Source organism: Rhynchophorus ferrugineus, unplaced genomic scaffold (assembly GCF_030347505.1).
Source record: "Rhynchophorus ferrugineus isolate W39M unplaced genomic scaffold, kcgeb_rfMv2 rfM5, whole genome shotgun sequence".
Classification (NCBI taxonomy): Eukaryota; Metazoa; Arthropoda; class Insecta; order Coleoptera; family Curculionidae; genus Rhynchophorus; species Rhynchophorus ferrugineus.
The window spans coordinates 7,898,632-7,915,482 of NW_027472584.1; the positions used below are offsets into that span (position 1 = coordinate 7,898,632).

At 30.4% G+C, this 16,851-nt stretch overlaps 3 protein-coding genes across 7 annotated transcripts in view; 1 reads left to right on the forward strand and 2 right to left on the reverse strand.

Moving 5' to 3' along the window:
- Positions 1–13,037, forward strand: part of LOC143197618 (Kv channel-interacting protein 4) — a 253,188-nt gene extending 240,151 nt beyond the window's left edge. For all 4 annotated transcript variants that reach the window (XM_076406188.1, XM_076406187.1, XM_076406185.1 and 1 more), the window contains exons 5-7: positions 9,833–9,980; positions 10,345–10,409; positions 10,471–13,037. In XM_076406188.1, coding sequence (XP_076262303.1) covers positions 9,833–9,980; positions 10,345–10,409; positions 10,471–10,581 — 324 coding nt within the window. In that variant the 3' untranslated portion in view covers positions 10,582–13,037. The remainder of the gene's footprint in view (positions 1–9,832; positions 9,981–10,344; positions 10,410–10,470) is intronic.
- A 781-nt stretch (positions 13,038–13,818) lies between these two features.
- On the reverse strand, positions 13,819–14,718 carry Tapdelta (Translocon-associated protein delta). The gene is made up of 2 exons (XM_076406084.1): positions 14,363–14,718; positions 13,819–14,271 (listed from the first exon to the last, which is right to left on the reverse strand). Exons 1-2 carry the CDS (start codon positions 14,606–14,608, stop codon positions 14,011–14,013), a joined length of 507 nt encoding a protein of 168 aa, XP_076262199.1. The 5' UTR covers positions 14,609–14,718; the 3' UTR covers positions 13,819–14,010.
- A 395-nt stretch (positions 14,719–15,113) lies between these two features.
- Creld (Cysteine rich with EGF like domains) lies at positions 15,114–16,851 on the reverse strand. 2 transcript variants are annotated; one of them, XM_076406083.1, is made up of 5 exons: positions 16,548–16,851; positions 16,315–16,491; positions 15,688–16,264; positions 15,379–15,636; positions 15,114–15,322 (listed from the first exon to the last, which is right to left on the reverse strand). In XM_076406083.1, exons 1-4 carry the CDS (start codon positions 16,704–16,706, stop codon positions 15,395–15,397), a joined length of 1,155 nt encoding a protein of 384 aa, XP_076262198.1. In that variant the 5' UTR covers positions 16,707–16,851; the 3' UTR covers positions 15,114–15,322; positions 15,379–15,394. The 2 variants fall into 2 exon arrangements, with proteins under 2 accessions (XP_076262198.1, XP_076262197.1); XM_076406082.1 differs by having other exon boundaries at positions 15,114–15,636.

The following is a 16,851-nucleotide window of genomic DNA, read 5'->3' on the forward strand; positions in this document are numbered from 1 at the left end:
GAGACGAGAAATCTAAAAGCAAAAGTTCGATACTCCCCTTCGAACACCTTAGTTTTTAAATATCAATATTTTACTTTACAACTAAAAGTTCGATACCTTCATTTACAACTATCGATACTTTTTTTAAAACATATCGAAAAACATCAGCCAAAAATACAAATAGGCCGATATTTCTTCAGCATCCTTAGATCAGTTCAAGTATTAGTTTCATTTTAACATGAACAGTTCGGTCCCGACCTTCATAGAGTCAAGACGTGTTTTTTCATTCCCGAAAACCAGTCTCCGTAAATATCAAATAAAAATACATCTATATATTTTTTACGGTCAACTTCGGTTAACGGTATCAAAGAACTCCCAGGTACGGGATACAGTGAAACGGCCAACCCAAAGCGAAGGAAATACATGCTCTCAAACAAAAGATATTCCACGTTTTCCAAAAAGGGGAAAAAGTGAGAGTTAGTGAAAAAAACATTTAATTATAACAGTACAACATGGATTTGAATATATTATTGAAAGAAAACGAAGAATTAGGAACGAATAACGAGCGTCTGAACCAACAACTGTTGCAATTATCTAAGGATATGGCTGCTATCCGTTTGCAACCGCAAGGTCACACGCAAGATACACTAAAAAGGCATACTAATTATGCAGAAGACTACTGCACTGATAAAGATGAACTAGCATTAGAAGTAGGGGAACAGTCTGACTGGACCGAAGTAACAGACAAGAAGGATAAAAAGAGGAAGAAGTCAGAGATGACGCCTTCGCCAATCGAAAAAAGTGCAATAAATATTTTTAAAAAAGAAGCAAGAAGACAAAATCCCTCTACCCCCTCCGATCAAGGTAAGCAATGTTGGCAATTTTAATTTATTTATATCACAAATAAAGGGAGTAGCCTCTGACCGAGTGCAGTTTAAAGCTTGGTCTAACAATGATATTAACGTAACCCTTAGTAATGAAACGGACTACAGGAATGTAAAAAAGCATCTCATTGAGATGAAGAAAAACAATTCATTCAATAAACTCGAATACCACACTTATCAGTTAAAAAGTGATAAGTGGTATAGAGTAGTCATTAGAGGATTACCGTCCACAACAAATCAGGACGATATTAAATCGAAATTACGGGCTTGCGGGCACGAAGTAGTGACCGTCACGCCTATAGCGAAAAAGACAACTAATGAAAATGGTGAAAAACAAATTAAAACTTTTCCGTTTTTCTACGTAGACATGACACAAAACGAAAATAATAAAAATATATATGACATAAATTATTTACTAGACTGTAGGATAAAAGTGGAACCTCCGAGGAAAAATAATAATATACCACAATGCACAAACTGTCAAAATCTTGGACACATTAAAAATGTTTGCAGTAGGAAACCAAGATGTGTGAAATGTGCCGGTAAACATCACACAACTCAGTGCAGAAAACAACGCAATAGTGTAGCGATATGCGTGTTGTGCAATGAAAAAGGTCACCCTACCAATTATAAAGGATGTGCAGTATATCAAAAAAAAAGAACTCCAGCCAAAGAAAATTACAGCAGAACAACGCTTAAGACAAAAAATATCAAATGATAAACAAATAGATACGAAACCGCAGAAAGCTGCGGCCAACGAGCCAACTATCGTCGACATGATGAAATTGCTCAAAGAATTCCAGATTAAAATGAGACAGAAATTCAGTCAGTTAGCAGACAGGGTGGAAAAATTGGGGAAAACTATCCAAAACAAGCTAAAGAAAAACAAAAATGAGTAATTCGTTTTTAAGAATTATAACTTGGAACGCAAACGGACTAAATCAAAGAGTCCGGGAACTAGAATTATTCTTGAAAACAAATAACATAGATATAGCTCTCATATCGGAAACACATTTTTCTAAAAAAAACTACATTAAAATACGGGGTTATGATGCTTACTGGACACTACACCCTAGTGAACAGGCTCGAGGCGGTACAGCTTTAATAATTAAACAAAATATACAACATTTCGAACAAGAAGAGATTAAAAATTAAGAAATACAAGCTAAGATAATTAGTATAAAAAAAACGCGGCTGAAATAAATATTAGAGCTATATATTGTCCATCAAGACATAAAATGACACAAAAACAATATAAAGATATCTTTTCAAAATTAGGCCCAAGGTTTATTATTGGTGGAGACTTTAATGTTAAACATACAGCTTGGGATTCACGAATAGTAACACATGGAAAAGGAAACGAATTACTCAAAGCCATTAACCTTACAAATTGTAATTATCATTCAGGGCGCGAACCCACTTACTGGCCCACAGACAGTAATAAAGTCCCAGACCTGTTGGATTTCTACTTTACAAAAGCAATCTCATTAAATCAAATTAGTACAGAAAGCTTGTGCGATCTAACACCTGATCACATTCCAGTATTGTTAACACTGGGCGCGACAATCCTAAGAAAAGCACAAAAGCCTAATCTTACCAACAAATATACTGACTGGAACAAATTCAGATTAATACTGCAGGAACAAATCAGTTTAAAAGTAAGACTTGAAACTATAGATGATCTTGAGCAACAAACCAAACATGTAACTGAACAAATTCGGTCAGCTGCAAAAGATGCTATCCTAATAGCAAGAGAGAAATCAGATATGCCATCGTAGATTATAAAGATTATTCGCTATGGAAAGCAACTCGAAGATTTAAAAGACCAATTATTCGAGTACCGCCAATTAAAAATGATCGAAATGAATGGGTTCGACGCGACAATGAAAAAACAGAATTGTTCGCACAATACTTAGCTAACATATTTCGACCTAATGATATAGAATCTACCATGGATACATCTCCTGTTTATCAACCCGATGTAGATCTAAATCTAATTTCTCCACTGGAAGTTGCCACTGAAATTGATAACCTCAATCCTAAAAAGGCACCTGGTATAGATGACATTTCACCTGGATTATTGAAAGAACTGCCACGAAAAGCAATCATGATGTTGACATATATATTTAATGCCTGTTTAAGGCTGAAGCATGTCCCGGAATGCTTTAAAGTGGCACAAATAATTATTCTCAAAAAACCTGACAAACCTGCAGAAGAAGTCGAATCTTACAGGCCTATTTCGCTACTACCTGCAAAATCAAAGCTATTTGAGAAATTGATATTTAAACGTTTTAAACATTTGGTAACAATACCAGATTTCCAGTTTGGTTTTCGAAATCACCATTCAACAATCGATCAAGTTCACAGAGTAACTGCGGCTATTGAAAGACCGTTTGAGGAAAAGAAATACTGCCCTGCAATATTCCTGGATGTCTCACAAGCTTTTGATCGGGTTTGGCATTTGGGATTAATCTGTAAGATAAGCAAATTGTTATCGCGTAAGTATTGTCAATTGCTGGAGTTATATTTATTTGGAAGAAAATTTAGAGTATCGCACGAAATGGCATTCTCGACATTTAAAAATATCTCGGCTGGAGTTCCACAAGGTAGCGTCTTAGTACCTCTCTTGTATCTGCTCTACACTGCTGACATTCCAACAACAAAAGAAACACTTCTTGGAACCTTTGCTGACGACACAATTATTATGGCAAAAGATATATCTCTGCCTAGGGCAATAGAAAAAGTGCAAGTGGCAGTCAACAAAATCTACAAATGGACGAAAGATTGAAAAATTCAACTTAATAGCTCCAAATCTGTCCACGTTAATTTTGCATTAAAGCGAAATACTAAAAACTTAATTATTTCACTCAATGGATGCCCGATTCCTCAAGCAGAATCAGCTAAATACCTTGGAATCCATCTTGACGGTAGATTAAATTGGAAGCATCACGTTAGACAAAAAGCAAAACACATTTGAACCAAAATAAAACAACTATACTGGTTAGTCGGAAGATACTCTCAACTTGATCTAAAATTAAAGAGGTTGATCTATAATACAATTATAAAGCCAATTTGGACCTATGGGGTGCAAATATGGGGTTGCACTAAAAATTCAAATAAACTAGTCATACAACGCTGTCAAAACAAGGTTCTTCGATTGATTACCAATGCCTATCACTATGTAACCAACGAAGAACTGCACGATGACCTGGAAATCAAGTGGATTTGCGAAGTTATCCAAGATTTCGCCTTGAAACACGAAAGAAGATTGCTAAATCATACTAACGTGGAAGCAATATAATTGCTGGACATCGCGCAGGATGTCAGGAGATTGAAGCGAACAAAACCATACGAACTTATATAAAGTGTATACATTTAGTGTAAACTATAGCTATGAGTTAATAATTAATAAATAATTATAATTTTATAATTGAGGAATACATACTGATTGAGATTGTACTAAGTGTATCTAATAAATATATTATAAAAAAATAATTTTAACATGAAATTACTCGATAGTCAACCAATTGTTTGTCTAAATAAATTTAAAAAATGACTGAAGGTGTTACTAAACAGAAAACTGGAGCACAACCAAACGTTTTTTTTTTCAGAAATGTTCGAGAAAGGTTTCCATACACATAAAAATTGGAAAAATTTCACCCATAACATGAAAATCATTTTTCTCCTATCCATTCAAACTATTATAAATACAACATTAAAATTAATACGAATTACTTGAATGTATCCGAAGACTGAAGTATTCCAACCTGCAATTCTAATGATTGCGATCTGAAATATGTTAATAGAAGAATCCATTTATTTAAAGTTTTTTGTTTCATTCAGTTGAAGGCAGTAAATTTGTTAGTTTCTCATTCTACAATATATGATTTGAATCTGACATTTCTTCAGTGGTTCAGTTTTATCAATTAGTGCGTGATGCATCGATGAAAAGTTCCTCAATATCTTTAGTTGGTTGATGCATATTGTGTGTGTTTCTACTCAGTTCAAGACACGGATAGAGTAATTTGACTTGAAGAACATTAAGCAACGTTAAGAGCAAAATGGCAATAAAAGGATTCGGATGTCAATTATGATGTTTCAATTAATTAAAGTGCGTTGCTATTGGACATATAAGCCAATAGTGACTGAAAATAATACCAGTGTTAACTATTAATTAAAACTAAACTAAATATATCATCGTATCATGTACACTTTATAAGCTAACACCATCACCACAATATGAGTACAAAGGAGACGTTTATGAGACTACTACATTACAATAGCTCTTGACAGAACGACATCTGTTGAGTCAGCTAGTTATTTTATAAAATTCTATCTAAATTAGCACTTCTGAATCATCAAAAACAATTCCTGTATGCCTTTATTGATGAAGAATATTTACCGTTAGCTTCCATCAATACTTGACAAGCAAAATAACAGTTCTTTAAGCTAAACTTTGTCAAAATGTATTGTCATCAAAATGACGAACTAAAATAAAAATATAATGACAGAACTATATTAAAGAGAAGCTATTTCATCCCTGTATAAAGTCTAGACCATATTTATTTTGACCCTATTTATTTTGAAGTTTAGAATATGCTATAGGCGATAATAGTTTCGGAAATTTCCGGAAACAAAAATGAAAAAGGGTTTATAGTTATACATTTTTTTTTATTACTCTTCGCGAGTCCACAATCTGCCCTATGGCAATAAGTATTTCTTATGTCTATATTATATATACATGTCGAAAATCACTTCATTAAGCAATATTCTGTATAAAATATTATCTTAATTAATTAGTCTTATTCTAAAGCTTATTCTAAAGTCTACATATGTCCAGTAATCAGATCAGATGGTGTTAAACGTTTTAGTCTACGCATTTCACTATCACGTCGCATATTTAGCTGATTAGCGAGTACATTGGGATGCATTGACACTCTTTCGAAGTACTTCACACAAACACGTTAAATTACACTCGTTATAGGTTCTAGAGGAATATCGTGTTGTATCACTTTATTTGAAATATAGTACGGAGCATCAACAATGGCACGCAACACCTTATTTTGGAACCGTTGAATGATGGATATATTAGATTTGCTAGCGGTACCCCATAGTTGGATTCCGTATGCCCAAATGGGCTTGAATATAGACTCATACGGCAATACCTTGTTATCTAATGATAACTTGGATTTGCGCCCGATGAGCCAATACATTTGATATAATTTTAATCCCAGTTGTTTTCGTTTAGAGAGTATGTGCTTCTTCCAGGTTAGGCGTCAATCTAAGTGCATACCAAGATATTTAACATGCTCTGCTTGGGGGAGTTGACGATGATTGATATTCACTGGTGGACATGTTCTTCTACGCAGGGTAAACGTTATATGCGTGTATCTTGTTTCATTGGCTTTAATGCACCATGCCTTCAACCATAATTGTATTTGCTCCAGGTGGGTTTGTAGGTTTATTGATGCTGTGACTGGATCTTCATGGGATGCTAATATTGCTGTATCGTCTGCATATGTTGCCACAGTAGTTATTTTTGTGGTGGGCAGATCAGCCGTATACAGAAGATACAGTACTGGACCCAGTACACTACCTTGCGGAACTCCTGAATATATGGGATTTAATTCGGTATGTTCATCGCCTTGATTTACAATAAAATGTTTATCAGTGAGATACGATTTGAGTAACTGATAGTCCGGATGAGGGAGAAGTTTCTTTAGTTTAACCTGCAAGCCCGTATGGCATACTTTGTCAAAAACCTGAGATATGTCTAGAAAAGCAGCCGAACAATATCTTTTGGCATTTAGGTCAGCGTTTATTTTGTTTACAAGTCTATGCACTTATTCTATAGTCCCATGCTTATTGCGAAAGCCAAACTGATGTTCTGGAATAATTTTTCTTTTTTCTATTATATAGTTTAGCTTTTTTATGTATAACTTCACGAAAACTTTCGAGATTATCAGTAATAAACTTATAGGTCTGTAGGAGGTCACATCTTCTGGTATTTTTCCTGGTTTAAGAATCATTAATATTTTAGCTACTTTCCAGATACTAGGGAAGTAATTAATTCCTAGCATAGCATTAAATACAAATGTTAATAGTTTTATACCCTTTTCTGATAGTTCTTTTAAAATTTTTCCAGTAATTAAGTCATAACCAGGAGCTTTTTTGATATTAATCTCTCTTATTATTGTTATAAAAATGACAGTGATGATACACATATTCCAATAATCCGTTGGTTCATAGATTCTATTAATGAATTGGTTTTCCAGAGGCTTGAAATAAACCCTGAGGACAGCCCTTACCTCTTAATTTCATGAAAATTGTCCAACAAAATTACTTAATTACTTAAAATTACTATTGCATCTCAAAAAAATCGCTTTAGAGCGCAAGGGCGAGACTTAAGCCACTCTCTAATCACTTGTTTAATTCAGAATTATAGTACACCTTAGTTTCACTCTTTATGTGCTGGAATGTGGTTTTGTTCTCTTGTTAATGAATGCAGTACTTATTTTTGAAACACAATTTTTCAAAGTCCAAAACTTGGCTTAAAATACTGTTCACTCTGTCTAATGGAATGCCAAGAGCTTTTACTAAATTTATCTCGGTCAACTGTCGATCCTCCAAACCTATATGCTGTAATTTTGCCACGACTTCTGGTGTTAATGCAGTTTTCAACACGTAATTTAAATCTGTTTTCACAAAGAATTTTCACTGCATGATGTTTAAAATTTTGTTTTGATAGAAATACATTCACGTGCTAACGTTAAATGACTTATAATTAAAGAATGAGATATGAGATCGAAGTGGAATTGGTTATGGTCTTATCAAAGATGAATATTAATCATAATTAATATAATGGTGTCGAATTTTTAATTCTGCCTTTAATCAATAGACGGTCATTCGCGAAATTATTAAGGATGTCACCCGCGGAGAAAAATATCTATATAATTGATATTTTTAAAAAATATTGATATGTCGGAGAATAAAAATATCGGATAATCCCAAAAGAAATATCGATACCTATTTTTAACAATATCGATATTTCTTAATTCAAATCCTAGTTTTTCATGCAAAATTATTTTGAAGACAGGGGGGAGAACTCTCAAAAAGAGCTCGATACTTTACTTCAAAAACCCTACGTTTTAATATCGAAGTTTTTTCCGCTCTAGCTCTAGTTCCTTCACCGAAAAAATGATTGATTAGTTACTCATTACTCATTACTCTACTTCAAAAGCCATAGTTTTATCAACTTTTTAACAATCAACAAAAATATCGATATATCGCCAAAAATATCGATATATCGCCAAAAATATCGATATTTTTTCTCTATCTTTAAAACTTATTGAACCAACTAAATTAAAAAGTATTCAAGCAAATGTATTTGGAATAATCCAAATATAATAATTTATCATATTATGTCCTATTTATCTGAATATTCCAGTTAATATGTAGTCAAATAAAATGTCACCTGGATATTCGATATTGCAGAAAAAGCTACGAACCGGTTGGAGCCATATATCAAGATAATCGATTTTCATTATCGGGAATAATATATTTTCGAACTATTGATGCATGACCAAAACAATACCGGCATTAACATCGATTAAAAATGATAAAATCTAATTAATTATCGAATAATCTGGAACCAGAAAGCTCTGTTGATTTTCTTTATTAAATACCAATTTGGGACGCGTCAACCACGACAACAAATTAAAAAGCGAAATGGGCACTTTTTTAATTAAAAAATAAAAATAAAAGACCAAAATTGCTATTTCGATATTTGCTCATTTTTTTATTGTGATGGTTAATTTAACAAAAATGTAAATGGCCCTTTTTCAGGACAAGGAGGACTGTAATTGTTTAGAGATAAAAAATCGTTCCCTTTTGCGGAGGCATTTGATTAAAACTGCTTTATTAAAGACCTGTCTCAAGCATAACTGCTTCCTAACGAATCCATATTTTTTTATAAACATTACATCTCTCTTCTTAAACATTTGTCTCATTTAATAACAAGGTCCCCTTTAATACAGCTTCGGCGCATTCACCATTTCATTGTCGTAATATAACTGGTACAATGAAACTAATAATATGATTACACCAAAACATTAAACACTAGTTTTCAAGTTAAATTAGTGAAGCTTGATTGCTTAACTAGTTGTGTTATAAAAAATAAACACATAAAGGTAAAAAAGGAAAAAAACAACTGAAGATGGGAAAATAATAAAGAGATTGAAGAGTACCTTCAAGAATTGCAGTGTCCGCAGTAATCCATATACGAAAAAATATACCGACCTATAAGAAAATAAAGTGAGAGCACAGAAGAAATAAAAATAAAATAATCACTAATTGTACTCAGAAAACTGAAGAACGAAAGATAAAATAGTGTAAATAGTAAAGGCTATTGTTTTATAAATGGAAATTAACAATAGAGTATGGAAAGAAGAACAAATCCCACAAGATTGGAAAATAGAACTTATTGTTCCCATACATAAAAAGATATATAAAAGGGACTGTAATAATTACAGAGATATTACTCTATCTTCCGCAGAACGGATTCTGAAAGAGAAGGTGTATGCAAGATTATATACTCAACATAAGACAAATAATAGAAAAAATACAACTCCAAAAATACGATACACCTAGCATTCATTGATTTGGAAAAGACTTGTTAAATATAGACCACACTTACTGGCCCCAAAAAGATATATTCAAATGATACGAATGCAATGCGAAAATGATAGTTAGGAAACATTAAATGACGTCAATAAATCACCAGATATTCTTATTGGTGTTTGTCTCGATATGGCGATTTGACAAATCTTGTACTTTTATTTCTACTAAAATCTTAATAATCACAGTTATAATTTCAAAATAAATATTTTTTAGAATCTTTCTATACTATATTATTACTATAAATGTATATTTTTGTATTAAAGCATTATTATCTACTGATTTTTTTTCAGGATTTTTTAAATATCCTGTCCAAAGTATCTCGAGGTTCTATTCAAGAAAAGCTACAGTGGGTATTTGGTTTATACGATCTGAATGGAGATGGTCTGATCAGCAAATCGGAAATGATCGATGTCGTCACTAGCATTTATGAAATGTTAGGTAATGTATGAAGTAATCATTTTGAATCACCCAATATAATATAAAATTTGTCTTAATTTGCAAAAATATATTAGTAAATATTAAAGAACATTAAGAAAAATTAACAATAAATTCGAAATATTGTAATTATATTTTCCAAACTTTTGAATTTGATATTATTATATAAATCATATTTTGAAAAACACGCAGTACTTCTGCAACACTCAATAATTCACTATACAAATGTATGCAACCACTTATACACTCTAGATATAATCTAATGTTCTCCTTATTCTTCATCGCCAATGTCTCTATAAAAAAAAATTTAAAAAATTACTTGGCTTTATTTAATTGATATTTGAATATAATGTATGTTTATTTTTAGGCAGAGCAACCCAACCAGCTGTTGAAGATAATTCGGCAAAAGATCATGTAGAAAGAATATTCCATGTAAGTTAGCAATAATAAAAATAAAAAAACTATTATGTAAAGTACACAATTCACTTTTCAGCTAATTGACACAAACAAAGATGGAGTAATAACAATAGAAGAATTAATCAATTGGGTTTCAAGAGATGAACGATTTCTAAAATCATTAGAAACCTTAGATACTGTGTTGTGATCATCTCTATACCACACATGGATCCACTTTCAATCGTACCAATTTTCCAAGTATTTTACTATTAAACCTCTCGTTTTAGGTTTATACCGGATTTCTAAAAAATAAAAAACTCTAATTCGCGTTTAGTAAATGAATACAATTTATATATCCAAAACATCTATATTAGGTTTGTTTTATAAATGTTTATCCTATTGGTAAACTGGGGGTACCATTTTATTAGAAATCTGGTGTATCATATACAGGGTGACTAAAAAACATGTAAATAATTGTTTGCAGTGTCGTGCCAGAAATATGTATTCATTATATTTAGTTGTATCTGTTGCCAAAACGTAGCAAAAACTCTCAGATAAATACTCAGAAAAGGATACCATATACTAAAAAAAATAAGCCTGATTCACCACTCACTTGTATCAGTTATTCAAAAAACAACATATGTTGTTTTTAATTACCTTGTATAAACTGTTAAATTTATATCTTCTAAAAATCGTTACCTGTTATTTATAGAAATGTGATTAAGTATAAATATTTTCTAAGACTTCTAAATAACAGTTGTTATATTTAAGCAAATATGTACAGGGTGAAACAACTCAATCGGACTTCAAAGGGTATTTGAAGCTAATAACATCACTGTGTGTATTTAAATGATGTGCTGTTAATTAATCGATGTTTCTCTACAATACTTCCCTGATGTAGTGTAATGTACACAGGAAATACTTTAAGCTATCCTGTACATAAACCTTAGCAATAGAAATTAGACCCTGATTAGTAATAGGTAACTACTAATAACTGCTGTTTTATTTAGAGCGAAACATAAGATTAAGTTTTTTATTACCTTCAAACATGTAGTATAGTTCCTTTGATAATTTTATGGTATAAATCAGTATTATAGTATAGAATATATATAAATATAGACCATATAAAATTTAAAGAAAATAATGCTTGAAACCATTGAATTAAAACATTTAAAGTTTGTACACTATCGAGACAAGATGGATATAAAAACAAGTAATATTTGTATCAATTATTCTGAACAATTAGAACTAATTCACTAGATCAAACTATGTTCAATATATTTCAAATAAATCAATAATTATTTAATTACTAATTAACCTTCACCATTATGTCATCATCGAAATTATTCCATGTTTTACATATTTAAAATTTTATTTACCTAATCAGATGTACTTTATAAAATTGACTAATTGGTTATTTTAGAGAATATAAAATAGGACATTAAAAATTCAACCAATCAATAATATTTTTACCACTAAATTACAACTATTTGAATAAACCATTGAATTATTGAAGTATCTTCCCAAATATACAATTTTAAACTATTTAAAAGCTACTAACTCTTAATTAGACATATGACACATAAACGTTTGTATTGAAATATTGAAAATGTTGTTTTTCAGTGTTAATTCAAGAGTGTTCTAAGTAAAACCTATTTTTTACATATATATAGTTATTCCCTCTCAATAACAGAATGGAATGAGCACCGTTAGTACAAACAATAACCACAAATACAAATATGACTCTCCAAATATTTTCCAGATTTAAAAGTATACACATTGTAATGCTTCTTCAAGAATATTGATAAGTTTATGAGATTTATTTACAGGAGATCAATACTTTCATAAAACTTTAGCACACTTTTCACGGCGGTATTTCATTTATTTATGTACACTCTGGGACCAAAACTTACATAGTACATTGTTTGATAATTTCATATTTCTTTGAAGATTGCTGTTTCTCTCAATAAATGATAAGTATTTTTTAAACAGGATATTTTTCGGTTATTACAATTAATATTTTTATCATAAATATGCGTTAATGAAAAATATATACTTTAATGATTATTTGAATTTTAATATATAAAATTGTCTTTGTCAAATTTAAAAGTACATCTGAATCTATATTATCTTGTACGATCTTCCTATTAATTAAATCATCCTATTCCTAAAATGTAATGTTTTCTGAGTGTAAAAAATAATTCTTCTCGATAGATAGTATTTATAACATCCAAATAAACTGTTGCTAATTTTACACATACTTCAAGAATATCCCAGTGTTCTTGATGTACAAATACAATTTTTAGGTACTTATCAAAACTTATAGTGATAATAGTATTCAAATGTAAAACTTAATTCATATGCATATTAAAAAACAAACGGCTAATTTAACTAATTTTTGAAAAAGTGATCCAAAACATATCCCTGATCTTGATCAGTATAATCAAAGTATGTCAGAGTGACAATTATACATCAATTAAAATAATATTGATTTATAAAAAAATTAACAGACGCTTAAGTTTAGGAAATGGTACTGGTATGGGTATGAATTAAGTTTTGATAATGTGGTATTGGTTTGCAGTTGTATAACACTTGGCGTTGTCCTGATATTTTTGTCATCATGTCAACTATTTTTTGTTAATAAAATTAATATTTACTGTAAAATGAACTGTGTTTTAATCCTAAGCTAATCATAATAAAGATGGTTTTATTAGTATAAAATATTTTTGTACATATTCTCTAAAATAATGGAAGTAAAATACCAATGTCAATTTCTTTCACCAATGTCAATTTCTTTCACCAATGTCAATTTCTTCACTATTCTAAACGTGAAACAACTACAAGATATTTTAATAAGATTTCATTAATAAGTTTTGAAACTTTCATTAATTTCAAGGAGTATTAGATGTTTCTCATGAATAATTCTTAATCACATTATCGATATATAAAACCTATAAACCACAAATATGTATTTCATTATTCCTTGAAGGTTACTATTTCACTCAATAAATTATTTTAAATGTTATATTTAATGTACTTATTTTAAACACACATCCAACTTATATAAAAATTGCGCATCATAAATTATTAGATAAAGTGCATATAAACATATATTTTTTTTTTAAATCAGTTCGTTTAAAACTGAAAATAAATAGTATGTAAAAATTCACTGTTTTCAATGTTCCCGAATAATAACAAGTAAAATACTTACCAATATCAATTTCGTCACTGTTCTAAATATGAGGTAATCTTATTATCATTTAGTAGGTAAATGTTAATTATAAAGTTCACTATATACCTTTTTAAAACACTTTTTATAAAATTCTTCTTACTTCACATCAATCCATAAAACTATACACAATATATGATAAAAAATACAGTACTATGTAATATTTCTACTGTAAAACGTGGTAATTGAGGTATATGAAGTAATTAAACATTAATACTGAAAATAACGCAATTTTTATTTCTACATATGGAAATGATACAAAATAATAATTCTATATCTACTTCTCAGAAGTAAATACATTAACTGGTTTTATATAACTTCTTACAAAAAATAACATTTAATATCACTAAAGATGTCAGGTGAAACACAATAATAAAAAAAATAAATTAGTTTATAGAATATAAAAACTTATGAAATAATTTTTGATTTTGTTGTTAAAGCAAACTGTGAAACTATAATTGAAACTACTACAGCTATAAATTCACTTTTTACCCATGGACCATTGTAAGCTCCTGAGTGATTAACTGAGACACTGAAAAATTCTGGAACTGATGATGCCGGTTCATTATTTCTAAGGGCCTTGCGAACAGCTGTGTAGCCATCTTCATCAAAAATGCGAATATTACGCTGACCAGAATAAGCCAATTTGGATTCTTCAGTCCAGCTTACCTAAAAATAAATTTAAAATTTAGTTTAAGTTACATTATATTAGTACAATGGTTAGTGTAAGTTGTACAACATCTGGAATACTCTGACTTACTTGATATGTTTGTGGTCCAACTATGGCTACTGGAATAATGCTTCCATCTTCTAATTGAGCATATAAACTAGATACTTGTCCAGATGAACACTTAACAGAAAATTCTGAGATAAATCCTATATGAGACACAATTGTTGCGTCTTGAGTTGTAAAATATTTAGAGGTTACTTCTGGATTTGAACAAGCAAACGCAGAATTGGCAAAAATAGCCACTAAAACAACTGATAACATAAGGAACTTAACCATTCTGATAACTTTTCACTCAAGACTTGCACCACGAATGAAGAAAGTATACAAAGTGATAGAAATTTTAAATAACCGAACCGGCCACGTCGTATAGAAATCTTCCAACGTCAACGTAAATTTGACAACTCACCTGGCTACGCAACCAAATATTAAACGTTGCCACGTTGTGATCATTTTACAATAGCACACTACATTAATAAATTAATATTTAATAGGTGTGTAGATCTATATGTAATATGTTATTTAATCTCAAATTCAATTAAAACATTTCCATTTTTCCTTTCTAAAGAAACTACTATATGGCATGTATTTCCTACGCTTCATATAAAAAAACTCTGGGATTAAAAAATATTCAATATTTTTAAATATTATAATGAAGCTGTAATGCATATTATATTTGCATTTATTTACTGGCAAAAATATTCTATACACTGTTTGAAATTCTGTATTGAGCTCAGAAAAGGTCTAAATAGATTATACTATATATTAATATTTAAAGAAAAACTGTTTTACAAATAATTTTATTTAACAAATTGTCGACAAAAACATATCACACAGTTCTATTGAACAAAAAAGTAGTAAATATAACATTTACAATTATTTCTAAAAAATCACAAAAATTAAAAATAAATATGTTTACATGGGAAACATATACAGAAACAAATAGTATTATTTAATAAAATTATAATTTCAATATTGTTAATATTTGGAAGCCTAAAATTTTAAATAAAAAGAATACTGTCCAGTATTATTTTAAAAAATGTATATACCATTCAATAACTAAAATTAATTGGGACCAAATGCACTTTTTAATTTATTTGCTAGTTGTTCCCCTAAGTCATTTTTATTACCATCTGTTGTGCTTAGAATGTATTCAGATAGTGTTATATAAACTCCAACGAATAAACCAACTATTGCAGCCAAATAAATATTTTTTTGTGAAACAATACAGGTGCATGCACAAAGCCCAAAATATGTTATATATCTGGAGAGAGATATGTAATTTTTTCTGTCTTCCTCACTTGCACCTAAAATTGGCTATTATATTTCACGTATATATTGAATTGGTTTTAACTTACTGACACACATATTATCTTTTTTCTTATATCCCTCTGCACATTCAATGCATTCATCAGGACCATCACCAGCACAATTTAAGCATGATCTATGGCAATCTAAACATTTAAAACTACCTTCAGTATTAACACAAAATTCAGACTGTTTACAAGGTGACTTCTCTGAAAAACACTCGTTGATATCCATGCAACCCTTTTCTTTATGCTCCATCCATCCAGTCCTACATTTTTCACATCCTACAGAACCAGCTTTACTACATGCACCATCACAAGATGGATGGCAAGATGAGCATAATACTTTCTTATCATCTTTATAAGATTCATAAAAGCCTCTAGAGCAGCTATTACAAAGTTCACCTGCATATCCTCTATCACAATGGCATTTGCCATTACCTTTTCTTGTTCCAGCACCTTTACATTTCCCATTATTAAAGCATATATTATCTGGATAACCTTCGCAAGGAGTACAATTTTTACCAAAATGGTTTTCAGGACAACATACTTCATATGTATCAATACAAAGATATTTCATTAGATCAGGCTCTTCTTTTTGCTTTTTAAACCACCATGTCTCCAAATGCTACAATAAATAAATATACATCTATTATCATACAAGTTAATTATACTCACTTCATCATATTCATCTAATAAACTGTAACATTGGTCTTTTCCTTCTAAAACCTCTGTACATAAGTTTTCGTGAATCTCAACAAACCTTACTTCACTAGTAGCATAACTTCCCAACTTTTCTTCCTCCCAGGCTGCATCACCACCTTCAAACTTAAATTTGGAAGTTCTATCCAGTCCCTACAAGTTGACATAATTAGCACTAAAAAAAAGACATATTAGAATTACATACTTACTTTTTTAAAAGAATCAACAAAAATTTTGCAAGCTCTACATGGCGGTAGTTTTGCTTTTTGATCCTTTTCTCTTCTTAGTTTCTCACTTAATTCGGAAGCACTACAACAATTTGAGGTTACAACAAATATGACCAGTCCGACAACATAAATTATATTCATATTTAATGTAAAATACGGAATTGATTCTAACTGTAGTGTTTTGAATTAGACTGTAGACTATTGTGTTGTTCACGATATATTATAGTTTAAATACTAAATTTAGGATAATTTACTGCCTTATGTTTGGTGATAAAATAATTTTGTT

Bases quoted from the DNA above. Each gene is read 5' to 3' on its own strand.
- Tapdelta (XM_076406084.1), bottom strand. From the start codon at position 14,608: ATGGTTAAGTTCCTTATGTTATCAGTTGTTTTAGTGGCTATTTTTGCC. The intron at 14,272-14,362 runs GTAAGTCAGAGT...ATTTATTTTTAG, and splicing joins TTGGACCACAAACATATCAA to GTAAGCTGGACTGAAGAATC.
- Creld (XM_076406083.1), bottom strand. From the start codon at position 16,706: ATGAATATAATTTATGTTGTCGGACTGGTCATATTTGTTGTAACCTCA. The intron at 16,492-16,547 runs GTAAGTATGTAA...GTCAACTTGTAG, and splicing joins TTGTTGATTCTTTTAAAAAA to GGACTGGATAGAACTTCCAA. The intron at 16,265-16,314 runs GTGAGTATAATT...TATTTATTGTAG, and splicing joins TATTAGATGAATATGATGAA to CATTTGGAGACATGGTGGTT.